At 51.7% G+C, this 20,331-nt stretch overlaps 3 protein-coding genes across 6 annotated transcripts; 2 read left to right on the forward strand and 1 right to left on the reverse strand.

Annotated features, from left to right (window-relative positions):
* Positions 1 to 685: 685 nt before the first annotated feature.
* Positions 686 to 13,276, reverse strand: RNF31 (ring finger protein 31). 4 transcript variants are annotated; one of them, XM_049613016.1, is made up of 22 exons: positions 13,217 to 13,276; positions 12,094 to 12,507; positions 11,860 to 12,006; positions 11,553 to 11,708; positions 11,250 to 11,318; positions 11,074 to 11,149; positions 10,450 to 10,627; positions 9,390 to 9,792; positions 8,894 to 9,184; positions 8,389 to 8,637; positions 8,097 to 8,282; positions 7,779 to 7,985; positions 4,714 to 4,887; positions 4,532 to 4,630; positions 4,346 to 4,435; positions 3,067 to 3,181; positions 2,836 to 2,954; positions 2,450 to 2,563; positions 2,243 to 2,300; positions 1,427 to 1,523; positions 938 to 1,106; positions 686 to 850 (listed from the first exon to the last, which is right to left on the reverse strand). In XM_049613016.1, exons 2-22 carry the CDS (start codon positions 12,283 to 12,285, stop codon positions 707 to 709), a joined length of 3,333 nt encoding a protein of 1,110 aa, XP_049468973.1. In that variant the 5' UTR covers positions 12,286 to 12,507; positions 13,217 to 13,276; the 3' UTR covers positions 686 to 706. The 4 variants fall into 4 exon arrangements, with proteins under 4 accessions (XP_049468973.1, XP_049468974.1, XP_049468975.1 ...); XM_049613017.1 differs by lacking the exon at positions 13,217 to 13,276 and having other exon boundaries at positions 8,894 to 9,181; positions 12,094 to 12,967; XM_049613018.1 differs by lacking the exon at positions 13,217 to 13,276 and having other exon boundaries at positions 8,389 to 8,586; positions 12,094 to 12,967.
* On the forward strand, positions 13,276 to 17,065 carry PSME2 (proteasome activator subunit 2). Its single transcript, XM_049613044.1, has 11 exons — positions 13,276 to 13,447; positions 13,758 to 13,790; positions 14,206 to 14,268; positions 14,505 to 14,591; positions 14,696 to 14,726; positions 14,809 to 14,906; positions 15,963 to 16,031; positions 16,188 to 16,255; positions 16,418 to 16,472; positions 16,770 to 16,856; positions 16,948 to 17,065. The coding sequence occupies exons 1-11, from the start codon at positions 13,400 to 13,402 to the stop codon at positions 17,026 to 17,028; spliced, it is 720 nt and encodes a 239-aa protein (XP_049469001.1). The 5' UTR covers positions 13,276 to 13,399; the 3' UTR covers positions 17,029 to 17,065.
* A 1,048-nt stretch (positions 17,066 to 18,113) lies between these two features.
* Positions 18,114 to 20,315, forward strand: EMC9 (ER membrane protein complex subunit 9). Its single transcript, XM_049613045.1, has 5 exons — positions 18,114 to 18,593; positions 18,736 to 18,812; positions 19,726 to 19,795; positions 19,885 to 19,979; positions 20,133 to 20,315. The coding sequence occupies exons 1-5, from the start codon at positions 18,396 to 18,398 to the stop codon at positions 20,311 to 20,313; spliced, it is 621 nt and encodes a 206-aa protein (XP_049469002.1). The 5' UTR covers positions 18,114 to 18,395; the 3' UTR covers positions 20,314 to 20,315.
* The last annotated feature ends 16 nt before the right edge of the window (positions 20,316 to 20,331 follow it).

Below are 20,331 nucleotides of genomic sequence, written 5' to 3' on the forward strand. Positions count from 1 at the left end.
GCTGACATCCGGATGTCCGCTGATCTTACCTGAGCGGCTTGCTGGCTGTCCCAGGACCCAGCTGACCTCAGCTCGGCAGCCGTCTAGGCAGCTTCCTGATCTCTCCGCCCCTTTCTACAGTCCCCACCCTAAGTTTCAGTTCTCCTCCAGGAAGGGCCTTTTCTCAGAAATCACGTGGCCTGAGCTGCAGGGCAACGGCTTGCCTCCAGGGGGAAGCAGCATCTGAGAACCTCACTGTTGGAATCCCGCTGTCGGACACAAGAGGGCCCCCTTCCCGCTCAGGCTCAGTCCCCTCCTCCCTTAGATGCTCTTTGATCTCTGTTAACACTGCTGCTTCTCAGGGAGGCCAGTGTCCTGGAGTCTGGCCTGAGGCCTCTGGCTAGCCCTGTACCACCGGTGCATCTGTGTTCCCCCATCGTGCCTGCTTGGTGTCTATTAGGTGACCTCAAATATCAACTGAATTCCATGAAAGAACAAAGGAGGCAGGGGAGGAGAATGCCCAGGCCAAGGGGCTGGCTGGGGAGAGGGGCTCCTTGGCCATCCATGGTGTCAATTCCTTCCTAGCCCTGAGTCCAAGAATGGTCAGACGGTAGGCTGCAGGTGACCCTTTCGGCAAAGCTGTGTTCACCCCCCTCTTTCCCTGGTGCCCCAGATGGTGGGGCCAGGAAGAAGGACCACCAAGAAGCCTGGGCAAGGAGATGCCTCTTTATTGGTGCTGGAGCTGTTCCTGAGGAGGCTGGGCCATGAGACCCTCATGAGGATCCTTGCCCTCAGCTACTTCCTCCTGCGAGGGATACTTTGTCCCAAGGGCACTTCTTCCATCAGCTTCTGCAGAAGGAGAGAGATGATACTGGAAGTTTAAAACTCAGACACAAGCTGGACAGGGGACTTCTTTCTAGAGTGTGGGGTCAGAGGCGAGGCTGGAGGGAAGCCTTACCTGTAACAGGCGGGCGTGGTAGGCAGGGGCATCTTCCCCAGCTGCTGGCTGAGGGCGCACATGCAGGTAGCGCTCAGCAGCCGTCTCCAGCTCCTCCACCTCATACAGGGTGGCTGGGTCCAGTGAGTGGGCATTGATGAGACTCACAAGATACTCTTTGTAGTGTGCCCTGGGGAGATGACAGGGTGGAATATTTGTTCTTCCATTTGGCTAGTATTAACTGAGTGTACCCAACACCTTGCTGGGCATTGGCATACTCAGACGAACAAGACTGACAACTCTTGCCAGTTGCACTTGTAGGCACTGTCCCCCTGTGCACACTGCCTGCTATTACCTAGCCATGCCCTTGCCCAGAGAGCCCTTCCCTCACTTTCCCTGCAGGACCTACTACTCCCAGAGACCTCCTTTACTACCCATGCGTATCCTCAGCCCTCCTGCACGTCCCGCCCCCACCGCCCCGCCCAACACTATGCTCCTGCTGATACTCACTGGCAGAGGCCAGCATGGCCAGCTGGAGTCTCCTTGCCACAGGCTTCATCCCGGAACCCATTAGGAACCTCCTTCTGCTCCATCACTCGGCAGCCACCTAAGGGTAAGGGAAGGAAGGGACCCTTTTGTTGGGAGGAGGTCACTGACCACAAAGCCCCGGGAGAACTGGGGTATCAATGGAGGCATGGGAGGCAGCCTCCAGGGAGGGGACTGCTTTAACAGTGGTAGTGGTGGGGAGGGATGCACTTAGAGATACCATCGCAACAGACCAAGCCTGATAACAGAAGCAGGGGCCTTGCTGGCCCTGCTTTTATCTAGGCTTGCTTTTGGTCCATAATCACATACTCTCTTTTTTTATTATCACATACTCTCTTGGGACAACTCTTCTGGTTGCAATTTAGCTCTTGCCCAGTTAACTTAGTCTGTGAAGGTCTTACTTTATGGAAATAAGAGGTGGGGTAGGTTAGAACCATATGTAACATCTTTCTGTCACCCTCATGGAACCTAAAACAGTGCAACTATCAAGTCTCATTAAATACTGCTTGAGTTAACTAATGAATCATCATCCTTTGGGAATGGGAGAAGAAAATTAATATCAACTGCTAGGCCCTCAGGTAAAATAGCTTAGCTGCAAAGGAGATATTACTCCCATGTCACAGAGGAAGAAACAAGGTCCAGAGAGGTTAACTCGCTAAGAAGCACACAAGTAAGCACAGGATGGACTCTGACCACAGACCCAACTGTCCCCTTTACCCACCATACAGTGGAAGCCCAGCCCACCCTCACCCCTTCTCCAAGGCTTGTCCTGACACTCACCACCAGGAACTGCCCGGGCTCCTGCTGGGGGCTCTGTGTTGAACATGACATTATTGTCCTGAGGAGGGGCAGACGGATGGGCATTAGGATCCCCTTGACGCCAGCCCACTGAATTTCCCAGCACAGAACCTTTCCTTTCTTGCCACCCTGAGCCCTGCCTCCTACCCTGGGCAACTCACAAACCCAGCCAGGCTGGCCACCCCTGACCTGTAGCAGCTTCTGGAGCCGGAGAGCAGTCCAGTCCCGCAGGTAGAAGAGGCAGTCTCGTGGGTGGTGGCCATGTAGGGACTTTTTCACCCTGCAGTTAGGGTCTGGACATTTCTGGCGGAAACCCAGATGGGAGAGAGGAAGTTGGAGACTGTTGGGGTCCTGGCTTCTCAGAACCCCTGCATGAGGGGTGTAGGGATGGGGGAAGATGGAGACATTGGAGGGTCTGGAGCAAGTGAAAGGGGAGAGGGGACAGAGAGAGGTGCTTTACACCCCATTGGCTTCCTCTTCTCTTCCCCTAGGCGTCTCCTCAATGTCTTTGCCCCTCACACCCAGTAGCAGCCTCCCACCCTTCTATCCCTTCCACCCCCATTCTCTGGGCTCACATTCTTGGCGTAAAAGGCATTGTAGCAGCCACTGCAGAACTGGTGGCGGCACTGGGTGCAGTGAAAGTGCATGCAGCCTCCTCGGGCCAGAGCATACGAGAACTTGCACTTGGGGCAATCTGTAAGGGACAGCAGGTCAGGGCTGGGGCTGTCACTGCTCCGCAAGGTCCTCAGGAAGAGAGCCACTGGCAGTGACTTATGAGTGGGCACACAGGCCTAACAGGACCTTACCAATGCCGTTCTCCTGAAGATACATGGCCAGGCCCTGGGCCTGGTACTCTGGGTCATTGGTGCGTTTCCAGTTCTGGAAATCCTCACAGCTCCGGCCTCGGTGCTGCTCCTCCCACTGCAGGAGGGAAAGCAAGCTTCACGTGAAAACCCCACCCCGGGCCCTTCTTAAGGGCCACCCCTCCTCTCAGATCTAGAGGTCCCTGGCTTCGTTTATGGCACTGCCATTCACCATTTGCTTCAATCTCAAACTGAGGGGCCAGCCTTGGTTCTATGGCCTCCTCGTACCAGCACATGTTCACCGGCAGGTCTTATTCCCACCACCCAGGCCTATCTCAACCCTGTCCCCTTTTTCTTCATCCCTCCTCTGGCCATTCTACTCCAGGCCAGGTCAGGTGTTGCCTCAATTAGTGGTCTCTATTCCTCCATTCCTGCTCCCCTATGGTGCATGCTCCACCCTGCAGCCAAAATGTCTTTCAGAGTATAAGGCAGGCAGCTTCAGCAGTACTGGGAGTGTTCTAGTTGTGTGTGTGGTTTGTTTGGGGTTTTTTTGGAGTGTTCTAGTCTTGAGATCTAGTGGTGGGGTCTCAGGTGTTCATTTTATTAACGTGTTTTGTAATAGAACTTTTCGGTATCAAACATTAAACTTTTTAGAATATGTGCTGCCAAAGTGAGCAAATATTAAACTTTTTTCAGATATTAAACTTTTTAACAGGTAAATGAAAGAGTATCACCCCTAGCTTAGTCTTAGAATAAAAGGCAAATACCTTCCTCACTTGGCCCCATGGCCTCTCCGGATCTGGCAGCTAGCTCCTCTCTGACCACCCACCACTCTCACCCTTGATCTTGGGGCTCCAACCGCACACCACTTTTTCTGACTTTGGCCTTTCCATGTGTTGCTCTTTTTGTCCTGAATATCCTTTGCATAATTGGCTTCTTCTTAACTTTCAGGCCTGAGCTTAAATTAAACCATTTGAGAGAAGACTTGTCTGACCTCTCCATCCTAAGTAGGTCCATTCTGTTATTCCTAATCTCAGATTCCTGTGTTTTCTTTGTAGAATTTAATGCCACGTGTACTTATGCTCTCTCCCTTCCTTCCTCCTTTACCTTACCTTTCTTTCACTGCCCCTCCTCCTCAGCCTCCCTCCCTCCTTTCCTGGAGTCTGTAAGCTCTTTGAGCCCGGAGTTCATGTCTGTTCTGTGCTTCAGCACATCCCAAGTCTGACAGAGGACCTGCTAGCAGCTTTACCAAGTTATTTCTGAAAGGATGAATGTGCCTCACCTGGCGCTTACAGCGCACACAGAAGGTCTGGTGACACTGGGGACATGTCGCCTCCAGCTGCTCTCGTTCATATATGAAGCCAAAGGAGCACTGTGGGTACAAGAACATAAAGCTATCTCAGGCCTGACCTGGCACCTCCATCCCTCCTCCATCCCTCCAGTCAGCTGCCCTGGGTAGGCCACTTACTTGGGCACACCACAAGAACTTAGGGTCTCGCATCAGCACACCCTCAGTCAGCTTCTTGTGAAATAGTGCATAGGCATCTGGCTCCAGGCTCTCCCGAAGCTGAGGACAGGATGCAGAAGTGGTGGATGGGCAGGGTACCTGTTCAAAGCCCAGGGCACCCCAAGTCCTAGGGACTGAAGTACCTGAATGTCAAGGGTAGAGAAGTAGCTGAGCAACTGTGTGTCATCGGTGAGGTCAGGGCGGCCACAGGCAGGGCACACCATGTCTGTGATGTGCTTCTCCTTCAAGGCGATGGTAAAGTGCTGGCGGAAGCAGTCAGGACAGATGGTGCACTCACAGGAAGTCAGGGCCTGCATCTATAGGGTGAGGCAGGGAGAGGAGGGGGTCTGAAGCCATAGCCACCAGCCTGGGGAAGAGGCATTAGCCAGGTGTCCACTGAGAAACCAGGGTCTAATTAACAACCGGGCAAGGTAGCAACCCTTAACGCCAACAAGTGCCTGGCAGGCAATCCAAATGTCTAAAGACTGTCATTAGTTGGAAGAAAAGAGACAACGGTGAGGCCTAAAGTAAACGGAAGACTGACCTCCAAAGGCATTCACATTCAATTAAAAGGAAACAAACAAATAACATTTCTGAACTGACAAAACCATACAGATGGAGAACAGGCTAGATATTGTCAGGTGATAGGAGAAAGGGAAGAAAGTTACAACTATAAAGAGGTTGTATGAGGGAGTTCCTTTGTGGTGATGGAACAATCTGTGTCTCAGTGGTTACATGAACCTGTAAGTGGAATAAAACTGCAGAGCCACACTCACACATCCATGTGAAAAATGAACAAGATCTGCAATTTGCTAACATTGTGCCAATGTTTATTTCCTGGTCTTGATACAGTACAATAATTATATAAGATTATATATTTATATTTATATATATTGTATAATTATATAAGATGTCATCATTGGGGGAAGGTGGGTAAAGAACACACAGGACTTGGGAAATAATGAACTATTGGGACCTCATCAAAATGAAAAGTTTTTGCACAGTGAAGGAAACAATCAGCAAAACTAAAAGGCAACTGATGGAATGGGAGAAGATATTTGCAAATGACAATTCAGATAAAGGGTTAGTATCCAAAATCTATAAAGAACTTATCAAACTCAACACTTGGTGAAGAAATGGGCAAAAGACATGAATAGACACTTCTCCAAAGACATCCAGATGGCCAACCAACACATGAAAAAATGCTCAATATCACTCATCATCAGAGAAATACAAATCAAAACCACAATAAGATACCACCTCAACCTACCAGAATGGCTAACATTAACAACTCAGGCAACAACAGATGTTAGAGGGGATGCAGAGAAAGAGGATCTCTTTGCACTGCTGGTGGGAATGCAGACTGGTGCAGCCACTCTGGAAAACAGTATGAAGTTTCCTCAAAAAATTAAAAATAGAACTACCCTATGACCCAGCAATTGCACTACTAGGTATTTATCCAAGGGATACAGGTATGCTGTTTCAAAGGGGCACATGCACTCCAATGTTTATAGCAGCACCATCAACAACAGCCAAGGTATGGAAAGAGCCCAGATGTCCGTCAATGAATGAATGGATAAAGAAGATGTATATATATACAATGGAGTATTACTCAGGAATCAAAAAGAATGAAATCTTGCCATTTGCAACTATTGGAGGGAACTAGAGGGCATTATGCTAAGTGAAATTAGAGAAAGAGAAAGACAAATATCATATGACTTCACTCATATGAGGACTTTAAGATACAGAACAGATGAACATAAGGGAAGGGAAGCAAAAATAATATAAAAACAGGGAAAGGGACAAAACATAAGAGACTCTTAAATATGGAGAACAAATTGAGGGTTGCTGGAGGGGTTGTGGGAGGGGGGATGGGCTAAATGGGTAAGGGGCCTTAAGGAATCTACTCCTGAAATCATTGTTGCGCTATATGCTACCTTGGATATAAATTTAAAAATAAATCATTAAAACACACACAACAGGACTCTACTATTTTTACAACTTCCTGTGAATCTACAATTATTTTATTTTATTATTATTGCTTTTAATGTTTATTTCCGAGAGAGACAGAGCACGAGCAGGGGAGGGGCAGAGAGAGAGGGAGACACAGATTCGAAGTAGGCTCCAGGCTCCGAGCTGTCAGCACCCACCAACCTGATACACACCAACCACAAGATCATGACCTGAGCCAAAGTCGGACGCCTAACCAACTGAGCCAGCCCAGGCACCTCTACAATTATTTTAAAATAAAGAGTAAAGGGGTGCCTGGGTGGCTCATTTGGTTAAGTATCCAACTCTTTTTTTTTTCTTAATTTTTAATTTTATTTATTTATAGTTTATTTATTTTTGAGACAGAGACAGAGCATGAACGGGGGAGGGTCAGAGAGAGGGAGACACAGAATCTGAAGCAGGCTCCAGGCTCTGAGCTGTCAGCACAGAGCCCGATGCGCGGCTCAAACTCATGAACTGTGAGATCATGACCTGAGCCAAAGTCAGATGCTTAACCGACTGAGCCACCCAGGTGCCCCAAAGTATCCAACTCTTGACTTCAGCTCATCACCCTTGACTTCACCCTGCATCAGGCTCTGCACTGACAATGGGATTCTCTCTCTCCTCTCTTGGCACCCCCTGCCTTTCTCTCAAGATTCATTAGTAAACTTTAAAAACAATTTTTTTTTAAGAAAGAAAAAATAAAGAGTAAAAAGATAACAAAAAACACACACAGCCAGCATAAATAAATTGGTAATTTAAAAAATTATTGGTAATTTTTTTTGGTGTGCCAATGGTATTTGTGGGTATGTTTTCAAAGACTTTTACCTTCCAGAAATATATACTGAAGTATTTATAAATAGACTGTAAGAGTTGTTTCAAAATAATCTTCTGTGTAAGTGGAATAAAGACTGGCCATACACTGATAATTGCAGAATCTTAGTAATGATACATGGGGGCAGGGGGGGTGGGCATGGAGAGGAAATATACTATTCTACGTATGAAACTTCCTATAGTGGAACGGTAAAAAAAAAAAAAAAAAAAAAAAAGTGTGGCGGGGAGGTAGCCTATTCCTGCCCTCCCCTTCCTAGAAAGTGCTGGGAGCACATGGGCAACTGCAGAGCAAAAGACAGGACAAGAGACAAGGGAGACAAGAGAAGTGGAGCAGGGCCCAAAGGGAAGAGTCATTCTAAGGCCATACCAGAGGAAAGAGGCTTACCCGGTTTCGAGGCAGGGTCCAGCCACACACAGCACACTCCTGGGCCAGCAAGCGGCGCAGGAAGGCCCGGTCCTGGCTGTGCCTCACAGCTTCCACCACATCGCCCAGCTCATAGTTCCTGGGTGTCTCCTGCAGCAGTGACAGTGCCAGTTCTGCCCGACCCCAGCTGGGGAGCGCATAGACTGCCAAAAGCCGTCTGACCAGACTCTGCAAGGTGATTTAGGTGGAGAGGGAAGAAGTGGCTGTCAGGCCCCAGGAGTCCTACCCCTCGGCCTTTCCCTGGCTCCTCTAAGTGGATTCTTCACCTCCTCCCAGCACCTGCTTGTCTGGCCCATCCCAGGAAGGGGTGGGATCAGGGCCCTTGTCCCAGAGACGCTGATGGAAGGGCTCTAGGCGCTGGCGCTGTAGCTCAGTCAGGGCCCGTGCCACATCACCACCATGTTGGAACAATGCTTGAAGAGACCCCTCTTCAGGCCCAAAGCCCAGGGACCGGAGCTCCTGCACCTGAAAATTGGGGGTAGAGAGAAGGAGTGAAGAGGGAAATGGCAAGCAAGAGTGTGAGAGGCTCTGAGACCCACAACCCTGCCTGCCCTGTCAGTACAGCCGGTACCTTCCTGCGCCGGGCCCTCACACACTCTTCCACAGCTTCATCAAGATTGCCATGACGATCCAACCAGGCTTTCCGGGCTTCCTGACAGGAAAAGGCACCCAGGCCCGGGTCCTGCTGTGCAGCCAGCTCGGCCACCATCTCCAGCACGTAGGGCAGCTCTGAGCGCAACCACTGCAGGGGCACCTCAGTGCCTGAGTACTGTAGAGCCGAGAAAACCTCCTCTGGACAGGCACCTGCAGCTTCCCCTTCCTAAGGCACAGTCCCACCCAGACAGATGGCCCATCAGGAAGGGCACCTTCCACCCACCCTCAGCCCAAACCAAAATCCTGACAGTGGTTGAGCTCAGACATATGGATCACGTGAGCACCGCACAGCATGTAGGCGGTGTTCAATAAGACGCAGCTGCTGCTAATGACTAGGTTTACAAGAACTTGTATTAATCAACTGCAGCCCCTCCTTTCCCCCATTAGTTCAACCCTACCTCATCCCAGGCCCAAATTCTCACCCGGATCTTGATCACTAGTTGGAGACCTTCCTCACGCATCTTGTCTTGACGCTGCTTCTCAGGGTCCCCACAGGAACTGGGCAGGGGGGCACTGAGGCGTCGTGGAGGCCCTGGCTCAGGGAGTTGCTCTTCCAAAGAGCTGGCCTGGGGCTGGGGGGCGTGCGGTACTGGGATGGGGCTGCTGGTTCGATTGCACATAGCACACACCCAGCCAGGGCCAGAGTTGCAGAAGGTACAGTGGATACAGTACCAGACTGGACTCTGGGCAGAGGAGAGCAAAGTATCCCCCTGCTGGGAAGGCAAAAAGAATTATCCAACTGAAAGCTGGCTGAGGCTCAAAATGGAAATACAGACAGGTTTGGGGGGGGGGGGGGCGGGGAGGGCGGAAGATTCAGAAGAACTGAAGGAAAACAGGAGATGAAGAGGTCGAGAATGGCCTGTGGTAACAGGTGCAAATAAAGAACGGGGACGGCTGGGAAGGCCAGGAACAGGTTACCTGAAGGGGCTGCAGGCAAATGCCAGTATCCCGAGAATCCACCACCAAGCTAGGAGGCTGAGCCAGCCGAGGTCGCTCACATATGGCACAGAGCACAGCTGCTGCCTCATTCTCAAAGGTGCAGCTTTGGCAGGCCCACCGACCCCGTGCAAGTTCAGATTCTAGGCCCTCAGCTCCTTGGGAACCCTCCATTGTCAGCCCCAACCCCTTACAGCCTCGGGGCCGATCACAGGCCACACAGAGCACTGCCCAAGATTCATTTAGCATGGCACAGGCAGCACAGTGCCAGGGCAGACGGGCATTTGCAGGATCAGAGGAAGCTTTCAGGGGAAGCACGAGAGAGCTATCTCCCAGGGCCAGCAAGGAGGCTGACTGAGGCCGTGGTGATGCTGAGGCAGGTAAGCTGTAACGAAAAAGCAGAGATGGTCTGCTGAGGGGCCCTGGTGCCTGGGTCCCTTATTCCCAGGCATCCCTCATTCTCTGTGTGACAATACAAGCCCTGTCCTTTGTGCATGTTGTTCTCTGTCTGGAATGGTCCATACCCATAGACTATTCAACATTTAATTATATCTTAGGGGCACCTGGGTGGCTCAGTTGGTTGAGCCTCGGACTCTTGATTTTGGCTCAGTCCGTGAGTTTGAGCACCGTGTTGGGCTCTGTGTTGACAGCATGGAGCCTGCTTGAGATTCTCTCTTTCTCTCCCTCTCTCTCTCTGTCCCTCACCTGTTTGTGCTCTCTCAAAATAAATAAACTTAAAAAAATGGTATCTTAAAGTTCATATCTTTTGATAGCTATCCCCCTAACATAGGGCCTGACCCACACTAGGTGCTTAAAATCCTACTGATTGAGCTGATCCTTTAGGCTAGGTTCCTCCTCTTCCTACCTATTTGCACAACATCTGGCTGTGACTGCTACTTGCTTCATATGTCTGTGATCTCTTGCAAAGCAGTAACTAACTGCATTCTATGAAGCAGCTTTTAGCAGAGAAACTGACACATAGTACATAAGTAATTCTAAGTTCTCTTAACTTCATTCCCACTCAGAAGAGAAGATCTCTTACTTGGGGGTCAGGCAGGTGGTCTGTGGGGCCCCAGGCAGGGTCTGGCGGAGGTGATGGGCACGGGATGGGTGTCCATGGAATAGACGATCACAAGCCGGGCACAAGGCCTGTTTACAGGTTGAACAGTGCAGTGTGCCTGGAGCAGAGCCACAAAGGAAGCAGGGACCAGGAGTGGAGCCTGGAGAACAGGAGAGGAAAAACTGAACATCCTTTTGAAAGAGACCAAGTTAATCTGAATTTGCTGAAGGGAACAAATTACAGACTACTATTCAACATATCCAGACCCAAGGAAAAAATTTTAATCTCTTTTTAAAGGCAAAAAGGATAGGGGCGCCTGGGTGGCTCAGTCGGTTAAGCGGCCGACTTCGGCTCAGGTCATGATCTCGTGGTCCGTGAGTTCGAGCCGCGTAGGGCTCTGTGCTGACAGCTCAGAGCCTGGAGCCTGTTTCGGATTCTGTGTCTCCCTCTCTCTGACCCTCCCCTGTTCATGCTCTGTCTCTGTCTCAAAAAAAAAAAAAAAAAAAAAAAAAAGGCAAAAAGGATAAACAGAGGAGGGCCCCAAATTTCCATCAATATGGTCTACTAGAAACTGCCCCCCACCTCCCATTACAGGATGAATAATACCTGGGGCAAAGGGCGTGTTGAGGGGGCCAGGAGCAATCTCTCTCAGCAAGGGGGCAAACTCGGAGAGCTTCAGTATCTGAGAAATAAAGGGCAGGGAATGGGCAAGAGTTTGGGGACACACAGTCCCACAACCCCTATCCCCTTTGTTCATCAGGTCTTAAGAGCCCCATCCCTACCTTTTTTACATCATCATCAACCTTTTCTTCCAGCAGCTGCTGCAGTGCTTGTTGTCTTGGGTGAGTATTCTGCAAACAAGGTAAGAAGAGTTCCCACCTAGAGACCTAGGACAAGGTCCTCCCTCAAAGCCCTGGTCTCCCAACATCCACAGGAAGAAGAGTATGGGGAGTTTCCAGGTTGCTATGTGGACTATGCCCATGGTTCACCAGCATGAGGGTCTGCAAGACTGCTTATGGAGTTAGGCTGGGCTCCCCAGGCCTGGTGTTTAAGTCCTCAGGACTAGAGACACCTCAACATCTCACCTGTAACAACAGGCTGAGCTCTGTCCGAAGCAGCAGTACTTCCAGTGTGACTGTAGCAACTTGATGCTCGTCTGGCTCCTTCTGCCCCTCAGGGAAACTCAACCCATCTGGCTGCTCCTCAGTGTAGCCGTATAATCGCAGAACATCCCGGCCCCCCTACCACACATTCAAACCAGTCACCACCAGGCAGGCCCCCTTCCCACTAGGGCTGGAGCCCTCCCCATTAAGCACAGCCTCAGGCCCTTTCTTACCAACCCCCCAGCCCAGGCCAAGTCCCTTTCTCCCATAAGGGGCCCAGGGGCTTCACCTGAACAGCATCCACCGTACTGCGAAAGACAGGGTTATTAAACTTGACCCCGCGCCAGTACCGGGGCCGCTGAGGGCTGAGGAGGTTGCGGCCGTATTTCTCCAGGATGTTCAGGGCCGTGGACAGGGTGTTGAGGTAGTTTCGGGGCTGGGAGCAGTCAGAGAGCGGAGAGCTGTGAGCCCCGCCCAGGCCTCAAGTCCTACGTCCCCCTCCCGAGCGGGGGCCGGGCCTCACCTCCCCATGAGCATTGCAGCGGACCAGGCGTGCGGCGTCCAGCTGCAGGTAACGGGCTGCTGGCGGTAAAGACGTGACCAGTAGCGGCTGGAGTTGCTCCAGGGAAAACACCTGCCCGGAATCCTTCCTCAGGGCGCTCGCCAGCTCCTCGCGGGCCGCCAGGAAGGCCCTCTCCTCCTCCTCCCCCGGCATCCTGAGACAGGAGTCAGCCCCAGCCCCGCCGCCCGCCAGGACCTGGCGCAGGCTGTGCGCTGCCTGAGCGCTGCCCCTCCCGCCCGGTGTCGGGCTTCGTGGCCTGACTAGGTCGACGAAGCCACCCCAGGTCACTCAGGCCACGGTCACTCTTCTGCCCCGGGCCCCGCGCCAGTGTTAGTCGGGAACAGGAAGTACTAGCAAAGAGGGCGGGATTGCAACCTGGTTTCAGGGGAAGGGGAGGGGTTTAAGTTTAGGACAGGCTGGGGTCAGGAAATCAGGGGGCGTGGGCAGGAGGGAAGTCAGGTCCCAGCCAATGAAAAGGGCAAATGGTCCCTGACTCCGCCCCCAGAGCATCTCGGCCTTAAATTCCAAACTAGCGCCCCTCCCCGCCTTCCTCTAGGCTGGTTCCGCCCCTTTCCGGGTAGCCCTAGGCGAGGGGTTACCTTATTTCCCTCAAAGCCTTCTCTATTTAGACCAGTCGGCTTTGCTCTGGTCCCCACCAGGAAAGCCCCACTCTGTAGGGACTCCACTCTGGCCGGTCTGGGCCCCACTCAAGCGAGTCCTGCCCTTTCTCCAGCCGCCCTTCAAGGCAGGGAATCCTCCCGGAGGAATCCCCCGAGACTGCTCCCTTCCATATCCTGCTATCCCTTTTCAGCCCCAGGCCCGCCCTCCCACTTCTCCCATCCTGATCCCTCTCTGGGCCCTCCTTGCAGTTGAGCCTTCTAGAGGGAGCCCCACCACTGAACACCCCCTTTCCCCACTCTCCTACCCATCCCACCTCAACCCTGGATTTTCCCCGGACCGCCCTTGCCCTTCCCTGCAAGCCCCTCCCCTTCTCCGAGGGACAGCCCCGGTACTGTCTCCGCGGTCCCACTTTTATACCAACCCCTCCCTCGGACAGCCCCTGGGCTTGTGACCGAGTCCGTACCGCCTTTACTAGTCGCAGCAGGCTGAGAATGACTGAGGGACTCCCTACAGTTTGCAGACTGCCAGAGGGAGGGGGAAAAGAAGGAAAGGGGCGGGGCCGAGGGGGGCGGGCCTGGACGTGCGGAGTGAAAGCGAAAGGCCGGGCAGAGAGCCGGGAGACCGGAGATCTTGCAACTGGAGCAGCATGGCCAAGCCTTGTGGGGTACGCCTGAGCGGGGAAGCCCGCAAACAGGTAATGGGGGATCGGGAAGCCAGGAAAGGGTCTGGGAGCCCTCCTGGCTGGAGGCCAGTCTGGGTGCTCCAGGGGACCAAGGCCGTGCCAGAGAACTCCCCCAACCTTTTCTTAGTGCTTTCACTTCTGCCGGGGGATTCCCAGATTTCTGTCCTCTGACCAGTCTCTGCACTGAGCATGAGCTTCCAGGGAAATCTGGCTTGTGGTAGGAAAGGCCTGAGCCAAGTTGGAGGGCATCCCTTTGTGGGTGGGATCTTACTCTTGACAACTGAGACCCTTAACCAACATCCGGGTACTGCTCTCTGTGCAGGTGGATATCTTCAGGCAAAATCTTTTTCAGGAGGTAAGTCTTCTAGATTCAAGCGGTTTGACTCGGAATCTTAGACCAGTACTTGAGGGCCGCAACCTCTCAGACTGACCCCCAGACCCACCCTGGGCCCTCCTTCCTTCCCTTCTCAAACCTTTACCTAAGGCTAATTATTCATCTCCCCCTTTAATTTGACCCCTCTTAATATTCTCTCCACTTCTGCCACTTCCTCTCCCCTCTTTGGGTGTAAAAGGGAAAAGCTGTGGTCCCAAAGCCCTAACCTTGGTTCTGCCACTTCCCAGCTTGGGCAAGTCCCTTCACTTCTTATGGCTTCAGTTTCCTTATTTGTAATTATTGGAGTCAATGATTTACAAGGGCCCTTCCAGTCCTACTTCTCAGACATCTCTTGAGCATCTTCTGAGATTCCCCACCCTCGCAATGTAACCCACAGGCAGAGGAATTCCTCTACAGATTCTTACCACAGAAAATCATATACCTGAATCAACTCTTGCAAGTGAGTAGTGTGGGCCCTTCTTACTCCATCCCAAGGCCTCTCTCCTCTCCACCCAACCCCTCCAGCAAACAACTGGGCTCAGCCTGCAGAGAGCAGTTATGAGTAGTAGACTGGAAATGGTAGGATGGGGTGAGGCCTGAGCCTAGACAGTAGGTGGGTGGGCTGTGTGGAGGGAAGATTGTGACTCAGAATGAGGGGAAGAGGCTGGGCAGCTGCTGACGCTGAGCTCTGTGCAGGAGGACTCCCTCAATGTGGCTGACCTGACCTCTCTCCGGGCCCCACTAGACATCCCCATCCCAGACCCCCCACCCAAGGATGATGAGGTGAGGCACTCAGTGTGCAGGGGTCAAACTATAATCCAGGTGGGGAGGATAACCCTGCAACCTCCAAGACATTTCTAAAGCTGCTGTCCCCCTTTTTATCTTAGATGGAAACAGATAAGCAGGAGAAGAAAGAAGGTAAGAGAGGAAGGGGTGGCTAGGGAAGAGGAAATGGCACATTGACTGTTGGATGAGAAGGGGCCTGCCCTCTTTTTCACAGCCCCTAAGTGTGGCTTTCTCCCTGGAAATGAGAAGGTTCTCGCCCTACTTGCCCTGGTTAAGCCAGAAGTGTGGACTCTCAAAGAAAAATGCATTCTGGTAAGCCTGGGAACTGGGGGAAAGAGAAAGGGAAGACAAGCCAGGCTAGACCCTAGTCTTCAGAGATACAAGTCCCTCAACCAGTCCTTCAACCTTCCTCTTGCTGAAATAGGAAACTTCCCCTGTGCCTTGGGGTTAGATACTTTGTGTTCTCATTCTGCTAGACCTCTGATACCACAGTGGTGTCTCTGTAATCAGAGACTGTGCTGTATCCACCTCCATAGTGTCAGAACCCACCTCTGTACCAGGTACACCATGCAGGTCCTATGCCATAGTGAGGTGGGGGCTTGGGTCCTCGAGGGAGACTGCTTGGGTTCAAAGCCTGACTCTATCACTTACCTAGCTGGTTACCTTAAATAAGTTCCTTGGACATTTTGCAACGTAGCTTTTTCATCGGCTAAGCAGGTACAATAAGAATATTTTGGAAGACTGCTGTGAAGATTTTTTTTTAACTTTTTAATGTTTATTTATTTTGGGGAGGGAATGAGAGAGACACAGCATGGGTGGGGGAAGGGCAGAGAGAGAGGAGACAAAGAATCCCAAACAGCCTCCAAGCTGTCAACACAGAGTCCGACGCAAGGCTTGAACCCATGAACTGTGAGATGGTGACCTGAGCCGAAGTTGGACGCTCAACTGACTGAGCCACCCAGGCACCCCTGAAGATTTTTTAATGTTTATTTATTTTTGAGATATAGAGAGAGTGGGGGAGGGGCAGAGAGAGAAGGGGAGAGGGGATCTGAAGCAGGCTCCACTGTGACAGCAGAGAGCCCAATAAAGGGCCCGGACTCACCAACTGTGAGATCATGACCTGAGCTGAAGTCGGATGCTTAACTGAACCACCCAGGCATCCTAAGACTGCTGTGAGGATTAAATTATATATATGTATGTGTGTGTGTATATATATATATGTATATATATATATATATATATATATATATATCACAGTGGCTGGCATATAATAAGGGTTCAATTAAATATAGCTGTTATTAGGAAGTGGCGGTAAAAGTAAGAACCCAGTAAGTTTGTTGAATGATTCCTACATGATCATTAATATAGGTGATCACATGGATCCAGCACCTGATCCCCAAGATTGAGGATGGAAATGACTTTGGGGTGGCAATCCAGGTAAGAAAACTGTGTGTGAGGACATTGAGAGCAGGGAGAGACTTGGGGAGTGAGGGATAGGAGCTAGACATGAACTAGGAGGAGGAGGAAGATAGTGAGTGAAGGACAGAGGAAATGAAGTGTTTTTCTTGCCTCCCATCTCTTTTGTTACCATAGGAGAAGGTGCTGGAGAGGGTGAATGCAGTCAAGACTAAAGTGGAAGCCTTCCAAACAACCATTTCCAAGTGAGGGCAGCTGGAGGGCCAGAAGAGGGGCTAAAGGAACATTTCTTTGGGATTGCCAAAGCTGGGCGGTTCCATCAGGATGATAGAGGGCTTTGGGAAGGTTCTGAGGGTATATCTCTCTCTCATTACCCATTCTTGTCATTATCCCCTTGCTTTTGACAGGTACTTCTCAGAACGCGGGGATGCTGTGGCCAAGGCCTCTAAGGAGACTCATGTAGTGAGTGGATAGTCCACCAGTCTTTTAGCTGAGGTGGGGCAAGGAAGAGGGGATAGAGGTCTTCCTTGTCTGTTTTCTGATCTTCCCAATGTAGAGAATATTAAACCAAGAGAATTGGCTAGAAAAACTGATTTGGCTTCAAAACCTTGACCCTTTTCTCTGCTTGATCCTGTGGGATTCCATTTCTTGGTGCTGAGAAGGGACTCATCCTCAAGTTACCTATTCCCTATATGGGGAAACCAGATTAATGTCCCAATCTCCCATGGGGCTGACTCAGCTTTGCCTCCCACATCCCAGATGGATTACCGGGCCCTGGTACATGAGCGAGATGAGGCAGCCTACGGGGAGCTCAGGGCCATGGTGCTGGACCTGAGGGCCTTCTACGTGAGTGTGGAGTAAGCCCCTAGGGGAGATGGTTGAGGGGGATAGGGGAAAGGCCAAGAACCTGACTGCCACCCTTCTGACCTTCTTCCAGGCTGAGCTTTATCATATCATCAGCAGCAACCTAGAGAAAATTATCAACCCAAAGGGTGAAGAGAAGCCATCTATGTACTGAGCCCAGGGCCAGAAGGGAAATAAATGATCTATGCTTTGTGTGGATTATCTCTGGTGTGTGTCATTCATTCAAAAAGCATTTATTGAGTGCCACCTTTGCAGCCACTGGATGTGAATGTGGTGGTGGGAAAGAGAGGGGATGCCATAATGGCAAAGATGAATGGGAAGCCCATCCTGTTCTTAAGAAGTCATCCTAAAGAACAGAGTGGAAATTGTGACATGTCATGACAGCTACACAGATAGCCCGTATTTGGGGATTTCACAAGATTATTTCCATCTAGGGGGCTCATGAGTGCTTACTGGAAGAAATGGCTTTTGCGAAGGCCCCTTATAGGAATAATCAGGCTTTGAACAGACAAGTAGAAAGCTCCGTGGCTGAAATCAGAGAATGAAGGAAGGAAGGAACAACACTTGTCATTAGCTCAGAGCAAGCCTGAAGAGGGGGTGAGTTTCACTGGGAGAATTAGGGGTGAATGGTGGGACTCCTCAAGAGATGACAGGGAGAAAAATGCTCCCAAGGCATTATGTTGAAGAAAATTATACTGCAGGACATTCATTAAGGGAAGGATGGGTCGGTAAATTTTCCTTTTTGTTCTCTTTCCCCCTTCCTTCAGCCAATTGCCGTCTTTATTTCTGCAGAGAATACATTAAGGAAACCAAGGGCCATATATCCTGTAGTGGCAAAGGTAACACGGGTCTTTGGTGAAGGAGCTGGTCTAGAGTACAAATCCACTCATTCCATAGTAGGAGCAAGGCAGTCCGCTTCGTGCCCACGTTCGGAGATCCAGTGCTCGGAGACACCCGACGCTGGGCGCGCGCTCCACCCCATGTGGCTTCGCGGGGTCTGTAGGGGAAGATGCACAGGTATCACACCCAGCCATCCTGCAATTCTGGGCCGAAGTCGAGTAGCCTAACCAATCAGTGAGCGAGCAGGTCTCTTCAGTTTTCAGGTGTGGGTTCTTTCCAGTGCTCGGGCGACCAAGGTGGGGCAAAGTGTGGACGCGGCCGATGATTGGGCAAAATGAGAACCTCTAAGCCTATCAAAGGGCACCACGTGGGCGGGACTCCAGAAGCTGGTACTGCTCTCTGCAGCAGGCTCTGAGCCCCCAGACTGGCGGGGATCTGCGGCCTCCCGATGCGGGCGGGCGGAGGCGGAGCTCGGCTTTGCAGCGTGCAATTCCCACCGCCTGCGCCCCAGGCCAGGTGGGGACCGGGCGCTGGGACCCAAGTCCCCCAGAGCCGGCTGGCTGCCTTCGAGCCGAGTCAGCGTCACGGCCGAATCTAAGTGAGGGGGCAGAGAGAAGGGACAAGGAAGGCTCCGGGGCACTGGAGGGAGCTTCGCGGACGAGAGCTGGGACCCCGCTCGCCATGGGGGAGGTGGAGATTTCGGCTCGGGCCTACGTGAAGATGTGTCTCCACGCCGCCCGGTACCCGCACGCCGCCGTCAACGGGCTCTTGCTGGCGCCCGCGCCGCGGTCGGGAGAATGCCTGTGTCTCACCGACTGTGTGCCCCTGTTCCACAGCCACCTAGCCCTGTCCGTCATGCTGGAGGTCGCCCTCAACCAGGTGCCGTCGCTGGACTCCCACTGACCACCGGGAAACCCCCTAACACCCCTAGCCCAAGCCCATCCCCGGTCTCTGGGCAGCAGTGCGCACCTACAGGGCGGGCGGCACGATTGGGTTTCTGATGGCCCCTTTCCCACGGCAGGTGGATGTGTGGGGCGCGCAGGCCGGTCTGGTAGTGGCTGGGTACTACCATGCCAATGCAGCTCTGGACGATCAGAGGTGAGTGGAGTAGCCCGAGGCAGAAGGCTAAGGGTTATGGGATGAGGGATCAAGAGAACCCTTCTTGGTCTTTCCTCCCATCTGTCCTTCGTCGAATGCTTAGGAGCAGGTACTATATACACCAGGCACTAGGCTGAGTACTGGAGTGAAGGCATATAAAGAAATATGAAGGCGATCCCTGGAGGAGCTGTAGTGGGGGTTCGGGGGGATAGTTGTGTGTAAGTAACAAGCTGACACCTGGCTTTAACTGAGGTGTCGTCGTCCCCCCTCCCCCCTCGCCAAGCGCTGGCAGAACATAGAGGAAGCCCAACCAGCAACTTCGGGGGGGTGGGGGGGGGGGGAAGAAATTTCCTTATATATAGAAAAAGTTATATACTTACATATGAATCCCCTATCTGGATCAAATTATACAGTTTTGTGATTTGCTTTTCCCTCCTCACTTAGTAAATATCTGCCATCTTTCCATCTCTAAAGATTTACCTTAGCCTGGCAGCTATATAGTAGGAGTATGGATGGATATACCATGATTTATTTCATGCCTTTAAACATTGAGGTTGTTTCCATTTTTTTGTTAACACACACTGTCCAATTATTACAGTAAATTCTCTTAAGTGGAATTTCTGGGTCAGCATATGTATAGTATACTGCTTAAATCTGGGTGGTTATGCCAAATTACCCTACCAAAAGACCACCTTTGATTTTCACCTTGACCAGCAGTCTGAGCACCTGTTTTCCACAGCACCCAAGCATTAAGCAGTCGTGTATGAAGCTTCAAGCAGGCCTGACCCCTCAGACCAGTTACAGGGAAAGCCCACCACTGTGTCTTCATCTAGGAGACCTGTGAGGCCCAGCTCAGATGGACAGGGTCTATCTCTAGTCACCTCCTCACTCCTCTGATCTTCCCTCTACACAGCCCTGGGCCCTTGGCCTTGAAAATCGCTGGGCGGATTGCAGAATTCTTCCCTGATGCAGTACTTATTATGGTGAGGCTTGGGTTTCAGGGTGGGGACTTGGTGAGAAAATAGGAAGTGGGGTCCTTGAAACCCTCACCAGGCATTCCTTGTCCATACAGTTGGATAATCAGAAACTGGTGCCTCAGCCTCATGTGCCCCCAGTCATCGTCCTGGAAAACCATGGTCTCCGCTGGGTCCCCAAGGACAAGAACTTGTGAGTGCCCCACTCCCACCACCTCTTTTTGGAAACTCACAGCTCCTGGGCCTCCTTTGTCCTTCATCTTGCCCCAAGGGTCCTTCTCTAGACCCTAACCTCTGCCAAGTATCTGGCCCCACTGCCTACTGAGTTTGGGGGTTATTATTTCAGAGTGATGTGGAGGGACTGGGAAGAGTCACGGCAGATGGTGGGAGCACTATTGGAGGGCCGGGCCCACCAGCACCTTGTGGACTTTGACTGCCACCTTGACGACATCCGGCAGGACTGGACCAACCAACAGCTCAACACCCAAATCACCCAATGGGTTGGTCCCACCAATGGAAATACCTGAGTCAGGGCTGGGAGGTGG

Source organism: Panthera uncia (assembly GCF_023721935.1).
Source record: "Panthera uncia isolate 11264 chromosome B3 unlocalized genomic scaffold, Puncia_PCG_1.0 HiC_scaffold_1, whole genome shotgun sequence".
Taxonomy (NCBI): domain Eukaryota; kingdom Metazoa; phylum Chordata; class Mammalia; order Carnivora; family Felidae; genus Panthera; species Panthera uncia.